This window comes from Salmo trutta, chromosome 39 (genome assembly GCF_901001165.1).
Source record: "Salmo trutta chromosome 39, fSalTru1.1, whole genome shotgun sequence".
Taxonomy (NCBI): domain Eukaryota; kingdom Metazoa; phylum Chordata; class Actinopteri; order Salmoniformes; family Salmonidae; genus Salmo; species Salmo trutta.
Window position 1 is genome coordinate 19,800,520 of NC_042995.1, and position 24,771 is coordinate 19,825,290.

A 24,771-nucleotide genomic window follows, 5' to 3' on the forward strand; every position below is an offset into this window, starting at 1 on the left:
TGGGAAACTGGGCCCAGACATGTTCACTCAGTTGCAATGTTTTTAAGTCTGAGCAAAAGGTCCTGTTTGCAATCAAATTGGCGAACCAGAGGTATACAACAATACATTTTTATATAAAAAACAGCAACACATATCTATATATATATATATATATATATATATATATATATATATATAGATAGATAGATAGATAGATAGATAGATAGATAGATAGATAGATATGAGCAGTAGTGTATTTGAAAGGTCAAGAAACCCCCCATTTATTACATATCGATGTACTGTACAGTTTTGTATAAAAGTACTACACGTAATATCTTGTCAGAAAATACAAGCCAAACTGGACATATATAAATCATATATAAAATTATAAAACTTCTGTTACACCTTTTATCGTCATTTGAGAAGGTAAATACTGTATACATGAATGTAGGCTGTGACACCATAGTACACTTTTTTTTTGTCCTATCCTTGAAACACATTGATTAAAGCGATCAGCTGGTAACAGTTGCGAGCTCAAAGCATCATAGCAGGGACTACTTCAGTTGAAGGAAAGCATTGAAGGGAAGGTCATTTTCAGGTGCTGTTTTTCAGTGTAATGCAAAAGATACACATCGCAGTGTTGCCTGATGATGCCTCAGACATAACATGAAAACAGAAAATTCTAGTGTGATATGGACATATAAAAATCCTTCTTTTCATTTTGTACATGTATACAGCTCATATAAAAAATGATACCAATAGCGTACAGTAAAAGGCTATGCAACTGTCTCTCGTATAGTTGCCTCCAGTTTCTTTGGGAGTAGCTCGCTTCTCTCCTCGATATTGACGACGGGCTTCCGACAGTGCTGTCCCTGATCAAGGTATAACTTAGCGTATACTGGGTTGGAGTTTATGGCCTGGGGAAAAAAGCACAATAACCAAAGGAGAGTATTACTTTTACACTAAACACGGCCAGGAGGAGCGAATAACCATTTCACTGGCCTACACGATTTACATTAACTAGATTAATTAGTTATTAAAGTATTTCGTATCTTTCAGATGCCCAGCCTATTTGGATATATACAACAATTGACAGTGTTAATGTGATAAAGTATTTTGCAGCACGCCCAGAGCCTACATTATTGTTGCTTAACAACCAAGACAAGGACACGGTCACCGACATCCCACCAGGTGACTCGAGACAAGCTCTAGCCATGTGGAACACCAGCAGATGGTTCCTTTCAATTATAAACTGGGTGGGTCGAGCCCTGAACGTTGATTGGCTGGCAGACCGTATACCACGGGTATGACACAATATTTATTTGTACTTCTCTAATTACGTTGGTAATCAGTTTATAATAGCAACAAGGCACCTCGGGGGTTTGTGGTATATGGTCTACATACAGTATCACACCCCACTGGGCCTTATTGCTTAATTAAAACACATATTACACACATTCTGGAGGAAGCCTTTACCGTAGCTTTCATGAATACAACATGAGATCCTGAATTGTCTCATAAACCCCACTATGACCCCAATGGCCATGGCTTTGTATCAATATACAGTAGGCTTTTATACAGCATCTGTCCCAGAGAGGACAGGAAGTTCACAGGGAGTTCACCTGTCCAGGAAGGATCTCCTTAGGGAGATGATGTACTCCATCAGGGTGAACTGACAGAGTGTGCAGGTGACTGGACCTCACACCAACACACCAACCCTACAACACACAATGACAACATTAACATCACACACCAACCCTACAACACAACCATTACAGTTTAACCTTCCAGAATAGAATAGAATAAATCTTTGTCTATTGGCTACACGCCAATATCCACACTGGCATACCACTGAATCAATGTATTGGGCATGTGTTCAATGTAGTACGCTAGTGTGGGTATTGCGTAGCCCTTGTTAGTAACTCAGGGAAAAGGGAGGAAAAAGGAGTAAGCGTTTCCAAACCTTGTGTGGGTCTAGGGTGAAGCTTGGCTGAAGGTGATTCCCAGCATCAGAGTGATTGTCGTGGTCCATCTCATACATGTTGTACGAGGGGTTACCGATCTCTACGTTTAGCCCACCATTCGCCATGGGCTGCCGCTGGACTATTTTCCCCCTGTAAATCATAACATTGATGAGGTTAGAAAAGCATTATAAACCTTCATGACCGCTTACTATGATTAGCATGGCCATTAATCACACAACAGAACATGTACAGTGCCTTGTACAAGTATTCAGACCCCTTGACATTTTCTAAATTTTGATACGTTACAGCCTTATTCTAAAATGGATTAAATAAAAAAAAAAATCCAGGGCCTCCCAGGTGGCGCAGTGGTCTAAGGCACTGCATTGCAGTGCTAGCTGTGCCACCAGAGATTCTGGGTTCGCGACCGGGAGGCCCATGGGGCGGTGCACAATTGGCCCAGTGTCGTCCAGGTTAGGGAGGGTTTGGCCAGCAGGGATATCCTTGTCTCATCGCACACTAGCGACTCCTGTGGCGGGCCGGGCGCAGTGCACGCTGACCAGGTTGCCAAGTGTACTGTGTTTCCTCTGACACATTGCTGCGGCTGGCTTCCGGGTTGGATGTGCATTGTGTCAAGAAGCTTGGGTTGTGTTTCGGAGGATGCATAGCTCTCGACCTTCGCCTCTCCCGAGTCCGTACGGGAGTTGCAGCGATGAGACAAGACTGTAACTACTACCAATTGGATACCATGAAATTGGGGAGAAAAAAGGGTTAAAATAAAAAAATAAAAAATAAATCCTAAGAAATCTACACACAACACTCCATAATGACAAAGCCAAAACAGGTTGGTAAAAAACACAAATAGACCCTTTGCTATGAGACACAAAATTGAGCACAGGTGAATCCTGTTTCCATTGATCATTTTTTAGATGTTTCGCCAACTTGATTGGAGTCCACCTGTGGTAAATTCAATTGATTGAACATGATTTGGAAAGGCACACACCCATCTATATAAGGTCCCACAGCTGACAGTGCATGTCAGAGCAATAACCAAGCCGCGAGGTCGAACAAATTGTCTGTAGAGCACCGAGACAGGATTGTGTCAAGGCACAGATCTGGGGAAGGGTACCAAAACATTTCTGCAGCATTGAAGATCTCCAAGAACACAGTGGCCTTCTTAAATGGAAGAAGTTTGGAACCACCAAGACTCTTCCTAGAGCTGGCCGCCCAGCCAAACTGAGCAATCGGGGGAGAAGGGCCTTGGTCAGGGAGGTGACCAAGAACCCGATGGTCACTCTGACAGACCTCTAGAGTTCTTCTGTGGAGATGGGAGAACCTTCTAGAAGGACAACCATCTCTGCAGAACTCCACCAATCAGGCCTTTATGGTAGAGTAGCCAGACGGAAGCCAATCCTCCAATCCGTAAAAGGCACATGACAGCCAGCTTGGAGTTTGCCAAAAGGCACCTAAAGCCTCTCAGACCGTGAGAAACAAGATTCTCTGGTCTGATGAAACCAAGATTGAACTCTTTGGCCTGAATGCCAAGTGTCATGTCTGGAGGAAACCTGGTACCATCCCTACAGTGAAGCATGGTGGTGGCAGCATCATGCTGTGGGGATGTTTTTCCAGCGGAAGGGACTGGGAGACTAGTCCTGATCGAGGGAAAGATGAACGGAGCAAAGTACAGAGACTTCCTTGACGAAAACCTGCTCCAGAATGCTCAGGACCTCAGACTGGGGTGAAGGTTCACTGTGGCGTACATCAGGTCAGCCACCAGGGGGAGACTGGACCCCCTGGCCACCAGACCCCCTGGTCTGCCACATCACCTTCCAACAGGACAACGACTCTAAGCACACAGCCAAGACAACACAGGAGAGACTTCGGAACAATTCTCTGAACATCCTTGAGTAGCCCAGCCAGAGCCCAGACTTGAACCTGATCGAACAACTCTGGAAAGACCTGAAAATAGCTGTGCAGCAACACTCCCCATCCAACCTGACAGAGCTTGAAAGGATCTGCAGAGAAGAATTGGAGAAACTCCCAAAATACAGGTGTGCCAAGCTTGTAGCGTCATACTTAAGAAGACTCAATCGCTGCCAAAGGTGCTTCAAAAAGTACTGAGTAAAGGGACTGAATACTTGAGTAACTTTGGTATTTCAGTTTTACATTTTTTATGAATTAGCAAACATTTCTAAAAACCTGTTTTTACTTCATCATTCTGGGGCATTGTCTGTAGATTGAAAAAAACGATTGAATCAATTTAAGGCTGTAACCTAACAAAACGTGGAAAAAGTCAAGAGGTCTGAATACCTTCCGAAGCCACTGTATGTAGTTTGAAGTGACTGGTTATCTTTCGTAATCTGTCTCCTTAGAAGTAAAGACATACCTTTGCCTCCTCTTGCATATGAAAACCCCCAAGGCCATGGTAGTGATGAGAATCACCAGCAGAACCAGTGGGACAATGATGGCCATGCTTCCTGTAACACACAGAACAAACTATTAGAGTTAAACATGTTCAATACGTAACGTACTTCCCTCCTCTCTGTCATGAAACAAGACAATATGTTAACATTCAAAAAAGCTTCAGGGGGTGGAAAAATTACTTTCTTCAAAGTTCAACAAGTTTCTTCATATGGGGACTGCATTTCTATGTTAAAGTCAGTCTATGGGGGTAAAAGACTCTGCACAGTTAAGCCTTGAGAGCAAGTCGACAGTGAAATGTCAGACTGCAGACCAAGATCAAATACCAATCTCTGGGAGGGTAGGGTGGTTCAAATAGTCTGAAAAAGGTCTCCAAATCCAGACAGCAGCACTTTAATAACTGAAAATATACTTTTTTTTCTTGTAGGATTTTGTGTCTATGTTTGTGTGTGTGAATGTGTGTGTGTGTACAGATGTAGGATCTTAATTTGAGCCAGTTTGCTACAGCAGGAAAATAATCCTGCAGAAACACGAAATATGAATTATTATCTGGATTATAATTAAATTGACATTTTTTTTAGGGGTTGATACATTTTCCGTTAGGGCAAATCAAAAATGAATTTTCAAAATGGACATTACAAACTTTAGAAGCTTTTTAAAACTCAAATACACCACACGTTTGCAAATTCTAGGCAACAAAATAGTGATCAAATTAAGATTTTACATCAATCTGTAGGTTTCTGTGTGTTTGAGAGAGAGAGAGCAAGCAAGAGAGAGAGATAAAGAGAGAGTCTCTTTACCACTCTTTCCAATAACTACTCACCCCCGCTGATGTTGCCAGACAGACTGTTCTTGGGGGCAAGTCTCTCACACTGTGTACCTGACCAATCAGCTGGACACCTAGAAAAGTCACAATGAGTATGAATAGCTGTCTGTTGTTCAAACCAAGTAGCTTTAAAAGAAGGCTATAGTGTACACACACTATAGCCTTATCAATTAGGGAGGACGGGCTCCTGGTAATGACTGGAGCGGAATCAGTGGAATGGTATCAAATACACCAAACATGGTTTCCAGGTGTTTGGGGAAAGGTGGATTAGAGGTCGACCGATTAATCGGCCTGGCCGATTAATTAGTTCTGATTTCAAATTTTCATAATCGGTAATTGGCCCTTTTTGCGCGCCGATTATATTGCAATCCATGAGGAAACTGAGTGGCAGGCTGACCACCTGTTACGCGAGTGCCGCATCAAAAGGACCTTGTGGCTGCAAGGAGCCAAGGTAAGTTGCTAGCTAGCATTAAACGTATCTTATAAAAAACAATCAATCTTCACATAATCACTAGTTAACTACACATGGTTGACGATATTACTAGGTTAACTAGCTTGTCCTGCGTTGAATATAAGTAATGCTGTGCCTGTTAATTTATCATCGAATCACAGCCTACTTCAACTTTGCCAAACGGGTTTAACAAAAACGCATTCGCGAAAAAAGCACAATCGTTGTGTAACCGATGTGAAATGGCTAGTTAGTTAGCGGTGGTGCGCGCTAATAGCATCTCAATCAGTGACGTCACTCGCTCTGAGACCAGGTTGGGGCGAAGAGAGGGACAGAACTTACACGGTTACAGTTGCACAAATGCACCTAACCATAAACATCAATGCCTTTGTTAAAATCAATACACAGAAATATATATATTTTGTTACCTGTATATGTAGTTAAAAAAAAAATCTTGTTAGCAGGCAATATTAACTAGGGAAATTGTGTCACTTCTCTTGTGTTCAGTGCAAGCAGAGTTGGGGTATATGCAGCAGTTAAGGCCGTCTGGCTCGTTGCAAACTGTGTGAAGACCATTTCTTCCTAACAAAGAACATAATTAATTGATTTTTACATAGTTATGACATAACATTAAAGGTTGTGCAATGTAACAGCAATATTTAGACTTAGGGATGCCACCTGTTCGCTAGCATACGGAACGTTTCCGTATTTCACTGAAAGAATTAACGTTTTGTTTTTGAAATGATAGTTTCCGGATTTGACCATATTAATGACCAAAGGTTTGTATTTCTGTGTGTTTATTATATTATAATTAAGTCTATGATTTGATATTTGATAGAGCAGTCTGACTGAGCGGTGGTAGGCAGCAGCACGCTCGTAAGCATTCATTCAAACAGCACAGCACTTGACTGCGTTTGCCAGCAGCTCTTAGCAATGCTTGAAGCACAGTGCTGTTTATGACTTCAAGCCTATCAACTCCCGAGATTAGGCTAGCAATACTAAAGTGCCTATAAGAACATCCGATAGTCAAAGGTATATGAAATACAAATGGTATCGAGAGAAATAGTCCTATAATAACTACAACCTAAAACTTCTTAACTGGGAATATTGAAGACTCATGTTAAAAGGAACCACCAGCTTTCAAATGTTCTCATGTTTTGAGCAAGGAACTTAAACGTTAGCTTTCTTACATGGCACATATTGCACTTTTACTTTCTTCTCCAACACTATGTTTTTGCATTATTTAAACCAAACATGTTTCATTATTGATTGATGTATTATATTAAGTTAAAATAACTGTTCATTGTTCATTCAGTATTGTTGTAATTGTCATTATTACAAATATATATAAAAATCGGCAGATTAATTGTATCGGCTTTTCAGATTAAAACGGTATCGGCGATGCAAAATCATAGTCGGTCGACCTCTAAGGGGGATACCTAGTCAGTTGTACAACTGAATGCCATTCAACTGAAATGTGTCCTTTGCATTTACCCCAACCCCTCTGAATCAGAGAGGTGCGGGGGCTGCCTTAATCGACATCCACGTCTTCGGAGCCTGGGGAACAGTGGGTTAACTGCCTTGCTCAGGGGCAGAATGGCAGATTTTTACCTTGTCAGCTCGGGGATTTGATCCAGCAACCTTTCGGTTACTGGCCCAACGCTAGGCTACCTGCCATTCCATTTGCGCAGTTCCGGCCATTATTATGAGCCAACCTCCCCTCAGCAGCCTCCAGTGACACGAACACATCGCTTAATTTCATCTCCTCGTTTGTTAAAGTCTCAGGGAACATGCATGCATAATTCATTCCCGCATCGAATTAAAGAAAATAAGCATAATCTCACACGAAGTCTGCAACCCAAATGGCACCCTATTTCCTGTATATTGCACTACTTTTGACTAGAGCACATAGCGGCCCATAGGAATCTGGTCAAAAGTGGTGCCCTACGTAGGGAATAGGGTGCTATATGGGACTCAGAAGGTTTGGATGTAATCCAGACAGTGTTCCATTAGTAGTCCTCTTTCCCCTCCTTTGCCCAGAGGATAGGAAGACATGCAATTACACTATATGGAATCTGACAAGGGTGATCGCATGATGATGAAATGATATTAGCTAATATTAAATGGACTGTAAGCGGTATTTAATCAAACTTTCATTAGAGGGACTGCGGCTGGCTGCAGGTACCACATGAATCATAGTCCTGAAGGGAATGACAGCGTGTAGCTGACCTATATAATCACACCGTTTGTTGCTTGGGAATATGCTAAGCTGCAGAAAGTTGTTCTCGATCACTTAGAGCCCGGGTTATTATCCTGTTTTCACTACATGTATTGAGAGGCTAGTGCAAAGAGAGAAACGTCAGGTGCTTTGTGCTGTGAATGACGGGGACGAGGAACATGTGTTGTAAGGAGTTATATTATACAATATGTTAGACAACAGACAGAGGTACTGGTGAGAGTCTGAGTTGGGGAGTGATGTGCAGAGTGGATGCTGCTGGAAAGTGAGACAGTGAGGGCTGGTCTCTGAAATGGCAGGAGAGGAGGAGGGAAGGAGATGAGGAAGAGAGGAGGAGGGAGGAGGGGAAGAGAGGAGGGGTAAAAGTCAGACCTACTTGCACTGGGGTTTGTTTAAGGCAGTTAACGTGCAAATCCCTTTATTCTGACAGTAGTTATCACACGGATTGGCCCGCTGGTCACAGCGCTGGTTCAAGAACCCAGGCGTGCAGCTGCAGCACAGAGAAATGATCGCCACATGAACGAATCATATATTGAGGAATACAGAGACAAAGTCTGGGTCAGAAATGGCACCCTATTCCCTAAATAGTGCACTCCTTTTGACCAGGGCCCACATATGGAATAGAGTGCCATTTTGGACACACAGATAAAAGAAGATAGCGCACAATACATTCTCACAGTCCACCAGCTCGGGCCATTGGAGGATACGGAGTATGAAATCGAACAGATGGAGCTAGGCCCTATTCCGTCCTAGTGTTTACATAGGATGTGTGTGTGTTCAGGTGAGAAAGCAAAGCGTTATGGCGACCAATCCATCCAATGTCACGCCAAGTGGGAGCAAAATACGTTAAACAACAGGAATAGTCTACAGATTGTTGTTTGAGATCTATAGCATGACACATATAGCCCTCTAGGTGCGTGTCATCTTTCTCCACCACCAACCCAATACAACAAGCAATTGGATGACATGAAGGTAAAAGCACGGGAAAAATACGAACAAAAACAATGAGCGGGAAACCGCTCATTCAAAGCTATAGTGTAGGAGGCAGTGGTATCTACAGTATCTAGGCATACAGTTTAAAGCTAGAATCCTTAATTGAAACAATAACAAAGCACTCACCCCACCTCTGTTTTGGTAATAGGCTGAGGAATGGGCCTGGAGAAATGTAACCGCTCTCAAATTGACAGACAGAACTACGGATGCAAGGACTGACCGTCCATGACATCACAACTGTAGTTGAGAAATGTTTTAAGGATATACCGTTTGTTTACATTGACATCGTTTACAAACATTGGAGTAAAATAAGATGCTATTTTAGGTTCTGATGGGGTACGACAGTTAAACTAAGCTCATGAGGCATTTACAAGTTATATTATTCAAGAATCAACGGGTATATATTATTCATTTGGCTACACTGACTGTAACACATGTATAATACGGAATATGAGTAATTCCAAAAGTCCAAAAATGGATGATGCAACTAAGGATTGATCAACTTTGAAAAGCCTCTTGAGAGTGATGCAAGCCCTAGAAACAAACACAACCAAAAGCCTCTGTATACTTTAATATAGGAGATCATATCATTTGCCAGAGAAAAAGGAAAACAAACCCTTTAATCTTGGGAAAACGTGGAAATAAGCCACCTCAGTGTGAGACCTCATTGTTTTCTACTACGTTCCCATTTTAGTAGCCTGGGGTCTAATCCAGTCTCTACTACAGTACCTGCTCTGTCTCTCACAGCAAAACCACACAACCACTTTCAATACCACTAACTGTATCAGTGACGTGTGTGTGTGATACAACTGAAAGCAGAACGAAGACAAACACAACGGCTGCGTTCACACAGGCAGCCCGATTCTGATCTGTGGCCACTAATTGGTCTTTTGACCAATCAGATCAGATCTTTTTCCAAAATATCCGAATTGGGCTGCCAGTGTAAACACAGCCAAAGAGATGTACGGTACGTTCTTGAGAAAACCGATGACGACAACCTACTCAATTGAAAGCAATAGAATCAATAGAAATGAATACAATTGCGCTGACTTACTGGCAGGACGGCAGACTGGTCTCAGGGTCCTGGTGACAGGTTCCTCCGTTGTAACAGTACCCATCGCACAGCTGACAGGTGGCTGCCACTCTACCGTTACTGCAGCTGTAAGGAAAGGTTAGGGAACATGGCAATGAGACTTCACAAAGCATTACAAGCATATTTCGAATGCGTTTACGACGCCTTATGCATTTTTCTAATGACGCAAGCCCTGAACCACGGAGACAGGAGAATGCTGACATGCGGTAGCATCCACAGAAATATAATTACTAGAACGGATATTCCTTTCAAGTCAATGTTCTGTGATGGGTGGACCGGCCTTATCGAGTGTACCAATAAGTAGTATCAGTCAAATGTTCCATTCTAGAAATTCTAGTCGGTAACATTGATAGTCTACAGACTATCAGTAACATGTCAACTAACTATCAAACCCTAATCCTAACCCTAAACTAATCCTTACCCTAACCCCTGTTCTAACCTTAACCTTAGCAAGCAGTTGCTTATCAACAGATAGTTTGTTGATGGTCCATCTTTACAGATGGTCATACTATCTGGACTATCCAAATCAAATGTGACCTATTCTACTCAGATGACACTTACTTGCAGGACACGTTGTCTGTCTCCGGGTTGACAAGACACGGTGCCCCTCGACACTGGAGACATCTGTCCACGTCACACTTCACTCCCTCATATCTGGTCGAACACACACACTCCACTTTGCTCTTGCTTGACAGAGTACAAGCCTTCGAATTGGTACAGAAGTGATGGCAGATATCTGGAACCAAGGTGGAGAAAAACAAGCTCCTTTATTTAATTTACATTCCTGGTAATCCACTGTATCAATCAGTGTAACATCAATTTGTTCAGCCCTTGAAACTGAGCTGTTGCAAGAAAGCATCTTTCGGAGTGATTTTCCTATCAAACTCGTTTTAAACAAGCTCCCTCACGACGCCAGGACAGCGGAGTCAATCACCACCTTCCGGAGACACCTGAAACCCCACCTCTTTAAGGAATACCTGGGATAGGATAAAGTAATCCTTCTAACCCCCCCCCCCAAAAGATTTAGATGCACTATTGTAAAGTGGTTGTTCCACTGGATATCATAAGGTGAATGCACCAATTTGTAAGTCGCTCTGGATAAGAGCGTCTGCTAAATGACTTAAATGTAAATGTAAAAACCAACAGAGAGAGGGTGGAGGAGACTAACATAATATTCCAACTCGTCTTTAGTGCTGTGGTAATTGTGGAAACCACAAACCCCTTCTCCTCTCATGGCGGAGACTGAATGCAACATGAAATATTGATTGACTGCTTGTCATAAAACAGGCAAATCTTTGTGTGTGTGTGTGTGTGTCTGACTCACGGTAGAGACAGCGCTCCCCAGTGTACTCGGCCATACAGCGACACACTGGCTGGTTCCCCCCGCTGACGTCACAGGTGCCGCCATTCAGACAGTAGTTATCACACACCTTCCTCTCACAGACCGGCCCTGTGAACCCCACAGCACAACGACATGTAGGCCTCCCTGAGAAATATCGAGGGAGCGAGAGAGAGATTGATGGATGGAGGGAGAGAAAGAGAGATGGCGAGAGAGAAAGAGGGAGGGAGGGAGGGAGGGAGGGAGAAAAAAGAGGGGGAAGAGAGAAGGGGGAGGAGGGAGGAAAAGAGAGAGAGCGAGAGAGTGGGGGATGTTGTTTGATTTATTTGACATTTTATAGAAATTGGCTCAAAATTGTGTTGCTGATATCAATAATCACAAGCATGTCCACTGTCTAACGTCATAATGGAAAAGCCAGCAAATACAAGGCAGATGTGATTTCTCTCACATTACATACAAAGGTGATGCCCACAAAGAGACTCCCAAGGTCCAATGTTTTCTAAACAGCCATGTCTTTTTGCACTGGAAGGATTTCAACTCGTTTCACACGGGTCCTATGACGGCTTGGAGAGCTTACATCTGAAATACAACATCTGCTGCCCGCTCCTGACTGGGATGAATAGAAACTTACTGTGTGTGTGTGTGTGTTTGTGTGTCTGAAGTTCTTTCTCCCGCTGTTCCATCTGTCAGCTAAGAGGCAAGTTGTTATTGATATCGCCACGCCAACACTAACATTTAACTGTTATTTCACGCATTAATATTTGACCACCTCATTTCCTCGCTTCAAACTCCTCCCGAAAAAGGCCTCAGAAGAGAAAGAAAAGAGAGAAGCTTGATCCGTGCCATTTATTTATATCTCCACTCTCAATTGTTTATTCTGAAGAGAGAGAGAGAGAAAAACAACCTCGCGATGCATTTACTGTAACGGACTTTGGGGACTTTAATGTGCTTTAACAACTGTTAAAAAATGGATAGCAATGCCACACATAAAGCATGTCTTGCATATTCATGGTGCTCCCGTAGACGTCCTCGCTAATGCAATACCAAAGTGGGGCCATACATACTGTATTTTCAGATACATCTATAGCTTACATCTCTCAGAGGTAGTCAAACGAAGAGATTTTCACTGCACTTTCCTATGGCTTCCTGACACAGGAGGCACTGGCAAAAAAAAATCACTAATTTCCAATCAATAACTACATAAAGCAGGGGATTCAAACTCATTCCATGGATTGTCTGCTGATTTGAGTTATTTCCATTACATTGGTGTCCAATTAAGATCTAGACAACCAGGTGTGGGGAGTTCCTAACTAATCAGTGACCTTCATTGATCCATCTAGTACAGGGGAGGAGTGAAAACCTGCAGACACACTGCCCTCCGTGGAATAAGTTCGACACGTGACGTAGACCGATAGTTATTTAGAAGCAGATTATCAATCATGCAGCAGAACTGGCATCTGTGGGCAGGATCTCATTGGCTGTCAGGACAGGGGCCTTGGTCCCAACCAGGTCCCAACGCTCATTTCCCATAGTCACGGATGGATGAGCGCCCTCTCCTGTCCTGGAGGTCCCAGTGGAAGAGCAGGGAGCATGCACCCCCCCCCCCCACACACACACACGTAGCAGAAGGGACTTACCTATGGAAGAGCCTGAGCATGTGCCCCCATTCTGACAGTAGTCTTTACAGTGGTCGACTTCACAGCGCTCCCCGGAGAAATTTGGCCAGCAGTAGCACCGCAGCTCCCCCTTCTCGTTGGTGATGCATCGTCCTCCGTTCTCGCAGGCGGGGCGACACAGCTCTCCTGAAAGCAAATGATGAAGGCCCACGTGTTAAGATTGAAACCATGGCAACCTTGACCTGCTCCCATTAATATCTAATGAGTGGATTAAATCAAGTTTCTAAAAGGCTGGAACTCAAATGGGCTTTACTGACTATTCTACGCACGACTGCTTTCATGGTACCTTCACTTTCACTCCAATTTACTCAGCATATGAAAGATCCAGTCTCAGTTGGATCAAATGAAAGTATTGCAGGTTGACCAGGCCTACTGCACTGAGATGTTAGTGTCCCTGCAACCTATTGTACTGAGAGGTTAGTGTCCCTGTAGTCTACTGTCCTGGTATGTTAGTGTCCCTGCAGCCTACTGTACTGAGTGTCCCTGCTCATTGAATAGCTAGCTGGTTGACAGGTAGGCGTACTGTACCCAACACATTGGTGTCCTACTGTACCTGATGAGTTGGTGTCCCTACAGGTCCTGTTTATTAGCGTGGTCCCCTCAGGACAGAAACAGCTGGCTCCGGCAGGGTTGAGCAGACACAGGAAATCACAGCCCATCCTTAGGCACGGATTGGACACTGACATGGCCAATGGGGACAAAGGTTAGAAAGCAGGGTCTGTGAGTTTGTAGAGTGTAGAAACGTAAACGACCGTGCACTGTACCACTGTGTTGTTCGAGTGGACCTGGCTGGTTGCAGTGAGCTTATTCTGTGCTGTCTGTTCATTTGACACTATGTAACGCAGACAAAATAATGAATATCAAGATGACACACGCTAAGAGAAAATCCTGTTCTGTCATAATGAAAGTCTCAAACTTTTCAAAGTCAAACATGAGATCCTTTTGATTGTGTTAAATTGAGAGAGAACAACAGTGTGATCCTCTGGGCTGGAGCTAGGGCTAATGATGCATCGGGAAGGGCTTCAACTGGCCCTTAGAAGTGGCATACAGAGGCATGCAGTACAGTTCCCACCAAACAGATGACTACATTGCCATTCAACTCTCACAGAACATCCACAGAACCAGACGACAGTAAACAAACAACTGCCAGAAGTCACTGGCGATGGAACAGGAGAGGAAATGGAGAGGGGGCCAGAGAGAGGGGAGAGAAAGAGAGACAAACACAGACAGACAGAGACAGACAGACAGAGTGAGAGAGACAGAAAGAGAGAGAATGGGGAAAGAGAAAGCGATTGTTACGGTAATTGTTAGCCTACCGTCTTGCTGTTTGAATCGATGGAGGACCAAGACAACGGAGGGTCTCTCTACTCCCAGATGGAGCCGTTCCATTGGCTGTTTTCCATACTTATGGACCCGGAAGACATCATTCCTCATCCCGATCCCATAGATATAGTCCTCAAAGATATCAATCCTTACAGGCTGGGAAAGACCTTGGAACAGAACAAGTGGTAACAACTGTCAAATGGGCCCCTCAATAATACATCTGAATTCCAAATAATATAAAATAACATTTAGCAAAATTTTCTACAGCTCTACCCTCCACCCTTGAAGGGATGAGCCGAGCGCATTTGATAAGAATGACAACAACTTGAGGGAATGGACAATTAAAGAAAATGCAACCTGCAGAGTAGAACTTGGAATTTCGGCTGGCAGGTTGAAAATGGCAGATATGGACACTGATAAGCCTCTACATTGGAAAGAAGTGGCTGTACAGTAACATTAACATGCTATACAGGCTGTACAGTAACATGCTATATAGTACATGATGTCAGAGCTCTGCATTGGTGTTGACTGACAGCCACTCTGAACTTGCGCACCACACACGATAAGTTGCCCCCATCCCTCCCGCTAATTGGGCAACTTTAGCACATTTTTGTCTGTCTGAGCGAGGGAAATGCTGTGAATTAAGATGACTCAATGTGTTTCGAAAGACGAGACGTTGAGGATTCAAAAAAAAAAGACCGCTTTGATGCCAAACACCTGTGAGTCCAAATGTGTGCTTCACATTTCCATAACATAAAACTCATGTCATATACAGTGTCAACGTTTATCATCGCTATGTTGGATGTACGGTTACAAGATGACATGGCTTTACACCCGGTTTGTCCTGAACAGAATGACCATGCTGCGGAACTACGCATGCACTCATGACTCCATTCTATGCACACCAAAATTACGATTTGCTTCTCTGAATTGCCTCGTATTTGATCATTTAGCTAGTCATGTTGGCGATAGAACAAGCTTCCAACCAACCATGCCCACCTGACCCAGATTACGATTTATAATGGACCATTTTTGGATTGCGTAAACAAGAACAGTAACTGTAAAAGTCTGCTTGCTCTAATTCCTCAACGGCATAGCTAGCAGAGCTCAAAAAAGTACCTTATAGTTATTTGACTTCACTGAAATGACTTAGGATCTCTGCACACTTTGGAGAGGTGTGTGACCACTTGGAAACACCAGTAAGACCTTTCACTCAAACCCGTCATTTTTTGTCTTATGTTGCACCTATCCCAAATTTTCTGAGAATATTCTCATGTTACTGAATGTACCCAGAGCATTTTTAGATTTAGTTATCAAAAAAATGTAAAATGCCCATAAAATTAACAGTGTAATGTTTGGATTCAGTCTTGTGTTAGGTGAACTGTTGCGTCATCACCTTTAGTCTAATCATTTTCCCATCATCTCCAAACTGTTCCCTTTTAATTGCTACCATGGTTATGCATATGCTTTCCATATTTCTTCTGTTGGAAACATTTCAATTTAGCCCTGTCCACATAGGCCATTTTCAACGAGTGTAAAGAGTTAAGGACATGCATGTCTTCTGTGTTCGTCTGTGCTTTGCTCACCATGTGTACTGCTCACCACCACCACAGAGTCCGATCCATCGAATCGAACGCTCCCAATCACAGACAACTCTGTATCAGCCCAGTACAAACGCTGGTTAAAATAATCAATGGCAAGTCCTGTGAAGTTGTAAAACATATTAGTCACTCTATATGAGCTGTGGTAAAGTGCAGCAAACTTTGCTTCTGACAAGTGCTGCATTCTATCAAAATGTATCACTCGACACGAAAAGAAACAGGATATTGATTAGCCTAGATATGATATGTAGAAAATTAATATACAAGTACACAGCTCCATATTTCCTGCTTATGGGTACTTCCTGAAGGTATTATTATATGTCACATGACCAGAAGTTCGAGAGCACCTACCACTGGGTCTCCTGAGGTTCTTCTCCACTAAGATTCTCCTCATAGACCCATCCATGGCAGCCTCCTCGATGTGGGAGTGGTCTCCTACCACTGTCCAGTACATCATCCTAGAGGAAGTACAGGAAGTAATTAAAGGTAGAATAGATCATTATAGCAGGTAATAAGGACATGGCAGAGGATCAGGCATAATTTGTTGTGCATCTGCCCAAAGAGAAAATACAGTCACAAAATTGCCAATCTGATATGTGGTTGTTTTACTTAGCAACTTTAGTTGATTGCACTTATTGTCAATTGATAAGAGCATCTGCTAAATGACTAAAATGTAATTAATGTAAGGATTAATCTTACCCTCGAGCTGGGTTAACAGTGATAGAGTAAGGCTCCCCGGCGATGTCTGTGATGAGACGAGAGCAGTTTAGCCCTGCCAGCTGGCCCACGTTGATGGAATATCTGAGCCTCCTCCAGTGGGCGTTGTAGTAGCTGAACCAATGCATCCTGGAGTGGTCTGTCCAGTAGATGTTGCCAGTCACCCAATCTGCAGATATATCCCTGGGCCTTCTGAAGTCAGGACACTGGAGACGAAGAATGTGTTTACACGTTTACTGACATGACTTTCATACTCTTACCTGGACATTGACTTACAAACTTAAAGCATGTAGACACACACACACATTCGCTCTCTCCCTTTCTCTCGCTCTCTCTGACAAAATACACTACATGACCAAAAGTATGTGGACACCAGCTCGTCAAACATCTCATTCCAAAAGCATGGGCATTAATATAGAGTTGCCCCCCCCCCCCCCCTTTGCTGCTATAACAGCCTCCACTCTTCTGGGAAGGCTTTCCACTAGCTGTCGGAACATTGCTGAGGGGACTTGCTTCCATTCAGCCACAAGAGCATTAGTGAGGTTGGGCACTGATGTTGGGCAATTAGGGCTGGCTCGCAGTCGGCGTTCCAATTCATCCCAAAGGTGTTTGATGGGGTTGAGGTCAGGGCTCTGTGCAGGCCAGTCAGGTTCTTCTACACCGATCTCGAGAAACCATTTATTTATGGACCTCGCTTTTTGCACGAGGGCATTGTCATGCTGAAACAGGAAAGGGCCTTCCCCATTCTGTTGCCACAAAGTTGGAAGCACACAATCGTCTAGAATGTCATTGTATGCTGTAGCGTTAAGATTTCCCCTCACTGGAACGAAGGGTCCTAGCCCGAACCATGAAAAACATCCCCAGACCATTATTCCTCCTCCACCATACTTTACAGTTGGCACTATGCATTTGGGCAGGTGGCATTGTCCTGGCATCCGCCAAATCCAGATTCGTCTGTCGGACTGCCAGATGGTGAAGCGTGATTCATCACTGCGGAAAACACATTTCCACTGCTCCAGAGTCCAAAGGAGGCAATCTTTACACCACTCCAGCTGACGCTTGGCGTTGCGCATGGTGATCTTAGGCTTGTGTGCGGCTGCTCGGCCATGGAAACCCATTTCACGAAGCTCCCGACGAACAGTTATTGTGCTGACGTTGGTTCCAGAGGCAGTTGGAACTCGGTAGTGAGTGTTGCAACCGAGGACAGATGATTCTTACGCACTACATGCTTCAGCACTCACCGGTCCCGTTCTGTGAGCTTGTGAGGCCTACGACTTTGCGGCTGAGCCGTTGTTGTCCCTAGATGTTTCCACTTCACAATAACAGCACTTACAGTTGACTGGGGCAGCTCTCGGAGGGCAGAAATTTAACGAACTGACTTGTTAGAAAGGTGGCATCCTATGACAGTGCCACGTTGAAAGTCACTGAGCTCTTCAGTAAGACCATTCTACTGACAAATGCTTGTATATGGAGATTGCATGGCTGTGTGCTCGATTTTATACACGGGTCAGCAATGGGTGTGGCTGAAATAGCCGAATCCACTAATTTGAAGGGGTGTCCACATACTTTTGTATATATAGTGTAATTTCAGTTCAAGTGTCAAATCAGTGCTACAGTGCTCTTTGAAGTCACACAGCTCCTGTGCTCTGTCCCCTTCACTCCCTTTCCCAGGGCTCAAATCAAACCAATTAATGTCAGAGATATTGAGTGGCTGTTAGGTCCTGTCCTATTCTGGTCTCAAAGGCAGAGCAGTTAAGTAGTATTGAGACCCTCTGAGGAAATTGTTTCGCTTTGCTACACTCATGGCTGTCGTAGGAGTGTGTGGAACATGGAATTGCTACCATCAAAACGAATTTGATATATTCAAGGTTGCACTTTCAGGAGAAATAACAAAGAATTTCAGATACTTTCCGTGAGTTATTTCCAAAAGGTTTTAATATCAAATGAACATTTTATTTGTCACATGCGCCGAATACAATAGGTGTAGACCTTACCGTGAAACGCTTACTTACAAGCCCTTAACCAACAATGCAGTTAGAGAAATAGAGTTAAGAAAATATTCACTAAATAAACTAAAGTTAAAAAAATTAAGAAAAAGTAACAAGAAAATTACATAACAATAACGAGGCTATATACAGGGGGTAGCGGCACCGAATTAATGTGCTGGGTTACAGGTTAGTCGAGGTAATTTGTAAAGTGATTATGCATAGATAATAAACAGTGAGTAGCAGCAGTCAGTCTAAAAACAAAGGGGGGGGGGGCTGTCAATGTAAATAGTCCGGGTGGCCATTTCATTAATTGTTCATCAGTCTTATGGCTTGGGGATAGAAGCTGTTAAGGAGCCTTCTGGTCCGAGACTTGGCGCTCCGGTACCGATTGCTGTGCGGTAGAAGAGAGAACAGTCTATGATTTGGGTGACTGGAATCTTTTAAAATTTTTGGGGCTTTCCTTTGACACTGCCTAGGATTAGGTCCTGGATGGCAGGAAGCTTGGCCCCAGTGATGTACTGGGCCGTACACACTACCCTCTGTAGCACCTTATGGTCAGATGCCAAGCAGTTGCCATACGAGGCGGGGATGGAACCGGTCAGGATGCGCTCAATGGTGCAGCTGTAGAACCTTTTGAGGATCTGGGGACCCATGCCAAATCTTTTCAGTCTCCTGAGGGGGAAAAGGTGTTGTCGTGCCCTCTTCACAACTGTCTTGGTGTTTTTGGAACATGATAGTTCGTTGTGATGCGGACACCAAGGAACTTGAAACTCCCGACCCGCTCCACTTTAGCCCCGTCGATGTTAATGGGGGCCTGTCCACCCCTTCTTTTCCTGTAGTCCACGATCAGCCCCTTTGTCTTGCTCACATTCTCTGACCTCCTCCCTATAGGCTGTCTCATCGTTGTCGGTGATCAGGCCTACCACTGTTGTGTCGTCAGCAAACTTGATGGTGTTGGAGTCGTGCTTGGCCACGCAGTCGTGGGTGAACAGGGAGTACAGGAAGGGATTAAGCACGCACCCCTGAGGGGCCCCAGTGTTGAGGATCAGTGTCGCAGATGTGTTGTTGCCTACACTCACCACCTGGGGGCGGCCAGTCAGGAAGTCCAGGATCCAGTTGCAGAGGGAGGTGTTTAGTCCCAGGGTCCTTAGCTTAATGATGCGGTTTGTGGGCACTATGGTGTTGAACGCTGAGCTGTACTCAATGAACAGCATTCTCACATAGGTGTTCCTTTTGTCCAGATGGGAAAGGGCAGTGCGGAGTGCGATTGAGATTGCGTCATCTGGGGATCTGTTGGGGTGGTATGTGAATTGGAGTGGGTTTAGGGTTTCCGGCATGATGGTGTTGATGTGAGCCATGACCAGCCTTTCAAAGCACTTCAAGGCTACCAACTTAAGTGCTACGGGGCGGTAATAATTTAGGCAGGTTACCTTCGCTTTATTGGGCATAGGGACTATTTGTGGTCTGTTTGAAACATCTAGGTATCACAGACTCGGTCAGGGAGAGGTTGAAAATGTCTTGTGAAGACACTTGCCAGTTGGTCCGCTCATGCTTTGAGTACATGTCCTGGTAATCCGTCTGGCCCCGCGGCTTTGCGAATGTTGACCTGCTTAAAGGTCTTGCTGACATCGGCAACGGAATGCATGATCACGCAGTCATCCGGAACAGCTGGTGCTCTCATGCATGCTTCATTGTTGCCTGCCTCGAAGCGAGCATAAAAGGCATTTAGCTCGTCTGGGCAGCTCGCGGCTGGGTTTCCCTTTGTAGTCCATAATAGATTTCAAGCCCTGCCACATCCCACGAGCGTCAGTCCCGGTGTTGTAGGATTCAATCTTAGTCCTGTATTGACGTTTTTCCTGTTTTATGGTTCATCTGAGGGCATAGTGGAATTTCTAAAAAGTGTCTGGATTAGTGTCCCGCACCTTGAAAGCGGCAGCTTTAGCTTTGTGCGGCTGTTGCCTGTAAGCCATGGCTTCTGGTTTGGATATGTACGTATGTTCACTGTGGGGATGACGTAGTTATTGCACTTATTGATGAAGCCAGCGACTGAGGTGGTATACTCCTTAATGCCATTGGATGAATCCCGGAACATATTGCAGTCTATGCTAACAAAACAATCCTGTAGCGTAGTATCCGCATCATCTGACCACTTCCTTATACAGTGAGTCACTGGTACTTCCTGCTTTAGTTTTTGCTTGTAAGCAGGAATCAAGAGGATATTATTATGGTCAGATTTGCCAAATGGAGGGCGAGGGAGAGCTTTGTATGCGTCTCTGTGTGTGGAGTAAAGGTGGTCTAGAGTTGTTTTTCCTCTGGTTGCACATGTGACATGCTGGTAGAAATGAGGTATAAAGGATTTAAATTTGCCTGCATGAAAGTCCCCGGCCACTAGGATTGCCGCTTCTGGAGGAGCATTTTCTTGTTTGCTTATGGCCTTATACATCTCGTTGAGTGCGGTCTTAGTGCCATCATCGGTTTGTGGTGGTAAATAGATGGATACGAATAATATACAGTAGATGCTAACTTTATTGGTAGATAGTGTGGTGTACAGCTTAACATGAGGTATTCTACCTCAGGCAAGCAATACCTCGAGACTTCTTAATATTTGACATCGCGCACCAGCAGTTATTGACAAGTAGACACACACCCCCACCCCTTGTCTTACCAGACGTAGCTGCTCTGTCATGCCAATGTATGGATAAGCCAGCCAAAATGAGTTACAAACAATGCGAAAAAACTAACAAAATAGCACAGTTGGTTTAGGAGCCCGTAAAACGGCAGCCATCCCCTGCGCCATTATCACAGATTACTTTTATGAGTAATGAAGTAAAGTAACATTACTTTTTCCATTTTTTAATAATATTATTAGTTACTTGTCAACTAACACGTGTTACTTTCAGAATCTCTGTTTCTGATCCGATCTTGACTTCCTCATTTAGTTTTCGAGCGAGCGGAGAAAGGCTGTTTAGAGAAATGTCAGTGCCTCCATAAAAATGTATAGAGGGCACACCTCTGATCTTTGCCATTGATCACTTCTGTGATAGCAAAGCCCATAAAGGGCTTTCCTGTCTAGTGGTAAGTGTGCTCTCTATACATCTCTGTGGGTCCGTGTAGCCTTTGTGCGGTCTATAACCTGAACTGGTGGCTCGAGAGAGAGATTTTTAATGAGCAGATAAGAAATCTTTACAGATGTTTGGCTTAAAGTATATATGCCTAATTAAGCAGCCCATCTGATAGGGCAGCACTTGTAGACTAGCACAGAGAAGGTTTGCATGGTTTCCACATATTGTGTCAGCACCCAAGGGACTGCCGACTCAGGTCTACTGGCCGTCGCTCTCTTGGGGGTAAACCCTTGTGTCCCCTGGCATACTGGCCTTTTCTATCAAGTTTTTTCTGGTGGTTAATTTAATTACATTTTAATACTATAGAATTTGTATGCATTCACAATTGTAGACTGCACGATCAATTTTGGGTTTTATGTCATGTTTTTCTATTATGTGTCTGTCTAAACAGTATTTCTATCTCAGCTCTGTGTAAAGTGTTTTCAAATCTCAGGCTCTTGGATATATTTACATCTCAAGCTAACTCATGGATAGACTAACCTGTTCCCCCGCACATTGACTCTGTACCGGTACCCCCTGTTTAAAGCCTCGCTACTGTTATTTTACTGTTGCTCTTTAACTATTTCTTATTTTTATTTATATTGTTTACTTATCTATTTATTACATAACACTTATTTTTCTTAAAACTGCATTGTTGGTTAAGGGCTTGAAAGTAAGGAGTTCACTGTAAGGTCTACACTTGTTGTAATCGGTGCATGTGACAAATACAATTTGACATGATTTGACTAGTCTTAACTTGTTTAGAGTACTTACAATGTAAAAATATTGATTTCACCTTCCTACAGCAGAGCTATTTGAAAGCCACTGATATCAATAGATTTCAGAACACATTTTATAAGATACTAGCCTAGTCCTGTGCCCCAAACAAAACCAAGGGTGCTATGATTGTACTTAAGAGGAATATTAACCTTAATATGAAGGTGGGGGTCTCTGAGGGAGACACTGATAGACAATTGTTATACCTCTGCTACTATTAATGGCACTACATTATGTTTGTCCTCCATTTATGCGCCAAATGATAAATCATTTTTTGAATTGTTAGACTCAGTGACCATCCTTGGGGGAGATTTCAACTTGACTCTAGATCCTACTATTAATACCACCAGTGATAATATCTTGGCACTCTGGGCACCTTCAAATTATATTAAGACCTTTTTAGATGACTTGAACATTGTGGATGCCTGGTGCCTAACAGGATCTTATTTTCTCCACATCATCAGTCTTTCTCACAAATTGATTGTCTTCACCTCCCCTGTTTTTCTGAAATGTACATCCCATGCAGAGATTTGAACTATGCTGTTATCTGACCATTCTCCATTATTGATTTACTTTGAGATTTCTCCAGGATTCACAGGTTTTATGAAATGGCGGTAGGGAATTCTTAAACAAAATATTGACTGGCATTAATGATTTCTTACAGGTTAATGCACAACCAGAGGTAGGCCCCCATACATTATGGGAAGTAACATTTAAAACTGAGAATAAGACTGTGACTAGTTCTGGGGCTGAATTTATTCATTTGAAAGCGAGACAGAATGACTATGAGAATGCGGATAGACCGAGTAGGCACTTGGCAATGAAACTGACGCAAACTGAACATTTGTCATCTATTGATGTCATTAGGAACAATAACGGTGAACTTTGTACCCTTCCCTCCCAAATTAATCACACTTTCACTACTTTATACTTCTTTTATACTTCTGAGTTTCCTAAAGACTGTAGGAAGATGTTGTCCTTTTTAATCCCTAGGAACTTCCTTCCCTTTCTCTTAAAAACCTCTTAAGGATCAGATCCTTTTTTAAATTTTCGCCTAAAATGACATACCCAAATCTAACTGCCTGTAGCTCAGGACCTGGAGCAAGGATATGCATATTCTTGAAACCATTTGAAAGGAAACACTTTGAAGTTTGGAAATGTGAAATTAATGTAGGAGAATATAACACATTAGATCTGGTAAAAGATAATACAAAGAAAGAAACATGCGTTTTCAAAAAATGTTTTGTTCCATCATTTTTGAAATGCAAGAGAAAGGCCATTATATTACTTATGAGTCTAGGCATAATTTGGATTTTGGCCACTAGATAGCAGCAGTGTATGTGCAAAGTTTTAGACTGATCCAATGAACCATTGCATTACTGTTCAAAATGTTGTATCAAGTCTGCCCAAATGTGCCGAATTGGTCAATTGATACATTTTCAAGTACATTACTATAGAGAACGTACAAAAAATGATATGGTAATACAAATTTAAGTTTACACACCCCCAGGAATGTCATAAATTATGGATAATTAGTTTCCTACAGAAATGACAAACACCACACATTTAGATGGGGTGGGGGGCAGACACAGCAGGGGTTTAAACTGTGTAAACCAGTTCCTACATTTGAATATAACAATTTATTTATCAAACAAAACTATGCTACATGTTATCTCTGGGATCCTCAAGATGACAAATCAGAGCAAGATTACTGAATGTAAGTACATTATTTACCTTCAGATGTGAATGTATCAAACCAGTTGCGTGATAAAAGTTTTTTGTTGTTGTGCACTCTCCTCAAACAATAGCATGGTATTTCTTCACTGCAATAGCTACTGTAAATTGGACAGTGCAGTTATATTAACTTTAATTTAAGCTTTCTGCCCATGTAAGACATGTCTATCCTTTGAAATGTTCTTGTTACTTACAACGTCATTCTAATCACAATAGCGCACGTTAGCTCAACCGTCCTGTGGGGGGGGCGATCCCGTAGAGGTTAATCAAGTCAGTCTATTAGATGCCCCCATCTCCTTGGCAGAACTGAAGACAGCCTTAGATTCAATGTCAAAATCCAAGTCTCCAGGGTTGGATGGTATCCCTCCTGAATTATTGTTGGCTGTGTGGGATTTAGTCGGATCTGTATTTCCAGACTCAATTAAGCACTCTCTGGAGATTGGGACATTCCATAGGGACCAAAAAAACTGCTATTATTTCCTTGCTATTGAAAGGTGTCAAGGACACACTTGAATGTTCAAGCTACAGGCCCTTATCAATATTGAAATGCGATTTTAA

At 43.1% G+C, this 24,771-nt stretch overlaps 1 protein-coding gene across 1 annotated transcript in view; it reads right to left on the reverse strand.

Annotated features, from left to right (window-relative positions):
• Positions 1–231: 231 nt before the first annotated feature.
• The window catches only part of LOC115179354 (low-density lipoprotein receptor-related protein 1B), a 203,359-nt gene continuing 178,819 nt past the window's right edge, over positions 232–24,771 (reverse strand). The window contains exons 76-89 of the mRNA XM_029740789.1: positions 16,596–16,819; positions 16,248–16,354; positions 15,882–15,998; positions 14,289–14,462; positions 13,526–13,651; positions 12,934–13,098; positions 11,282–11,443; positions 10,519–10,693; positions 9,919–10,023; positions 5,185–5,261; positions 4,327–4,417; positions 1,943–2,093; positions 1,602–1,697; positions 232–896 (exon numbers count right to left, since the gene is read on the reverse strand). Of these exons, the coding sequence (XP_029596649.1) occupies positions 756–896; positions 1,602–1,697; positions 1,943–2,093; positions 4,327–4,417; positions 5,185–5,261; positions 9,919–10,023; positions 10,519–10,693; positions 11,282–11,443; positions 12,934–13,098; positions 13,526–13,651; positions 14,289–14,462; positions 15,882–15,998; positions 16,248–16,354; positions 16,596–16,819 (1,911 nt within the window). The 3' untranslated portion in view covers positions 232–755. The remainder of the gene's footprint in view (positions 897–1,601; positions 1,698–1,942; positions 2,094–4,326; positions 4,418–5,184; positions 5,262–9,918; positions 10,024–10,518; positions 10,694–11,281; positions 11,444–12,933; positions 13,099–13,525; positions 13,652–14,288; positions 14,463–15,881; positions 15,999–16,247; positions 16,355–16,595; positions 16,820–24,771) is intronic.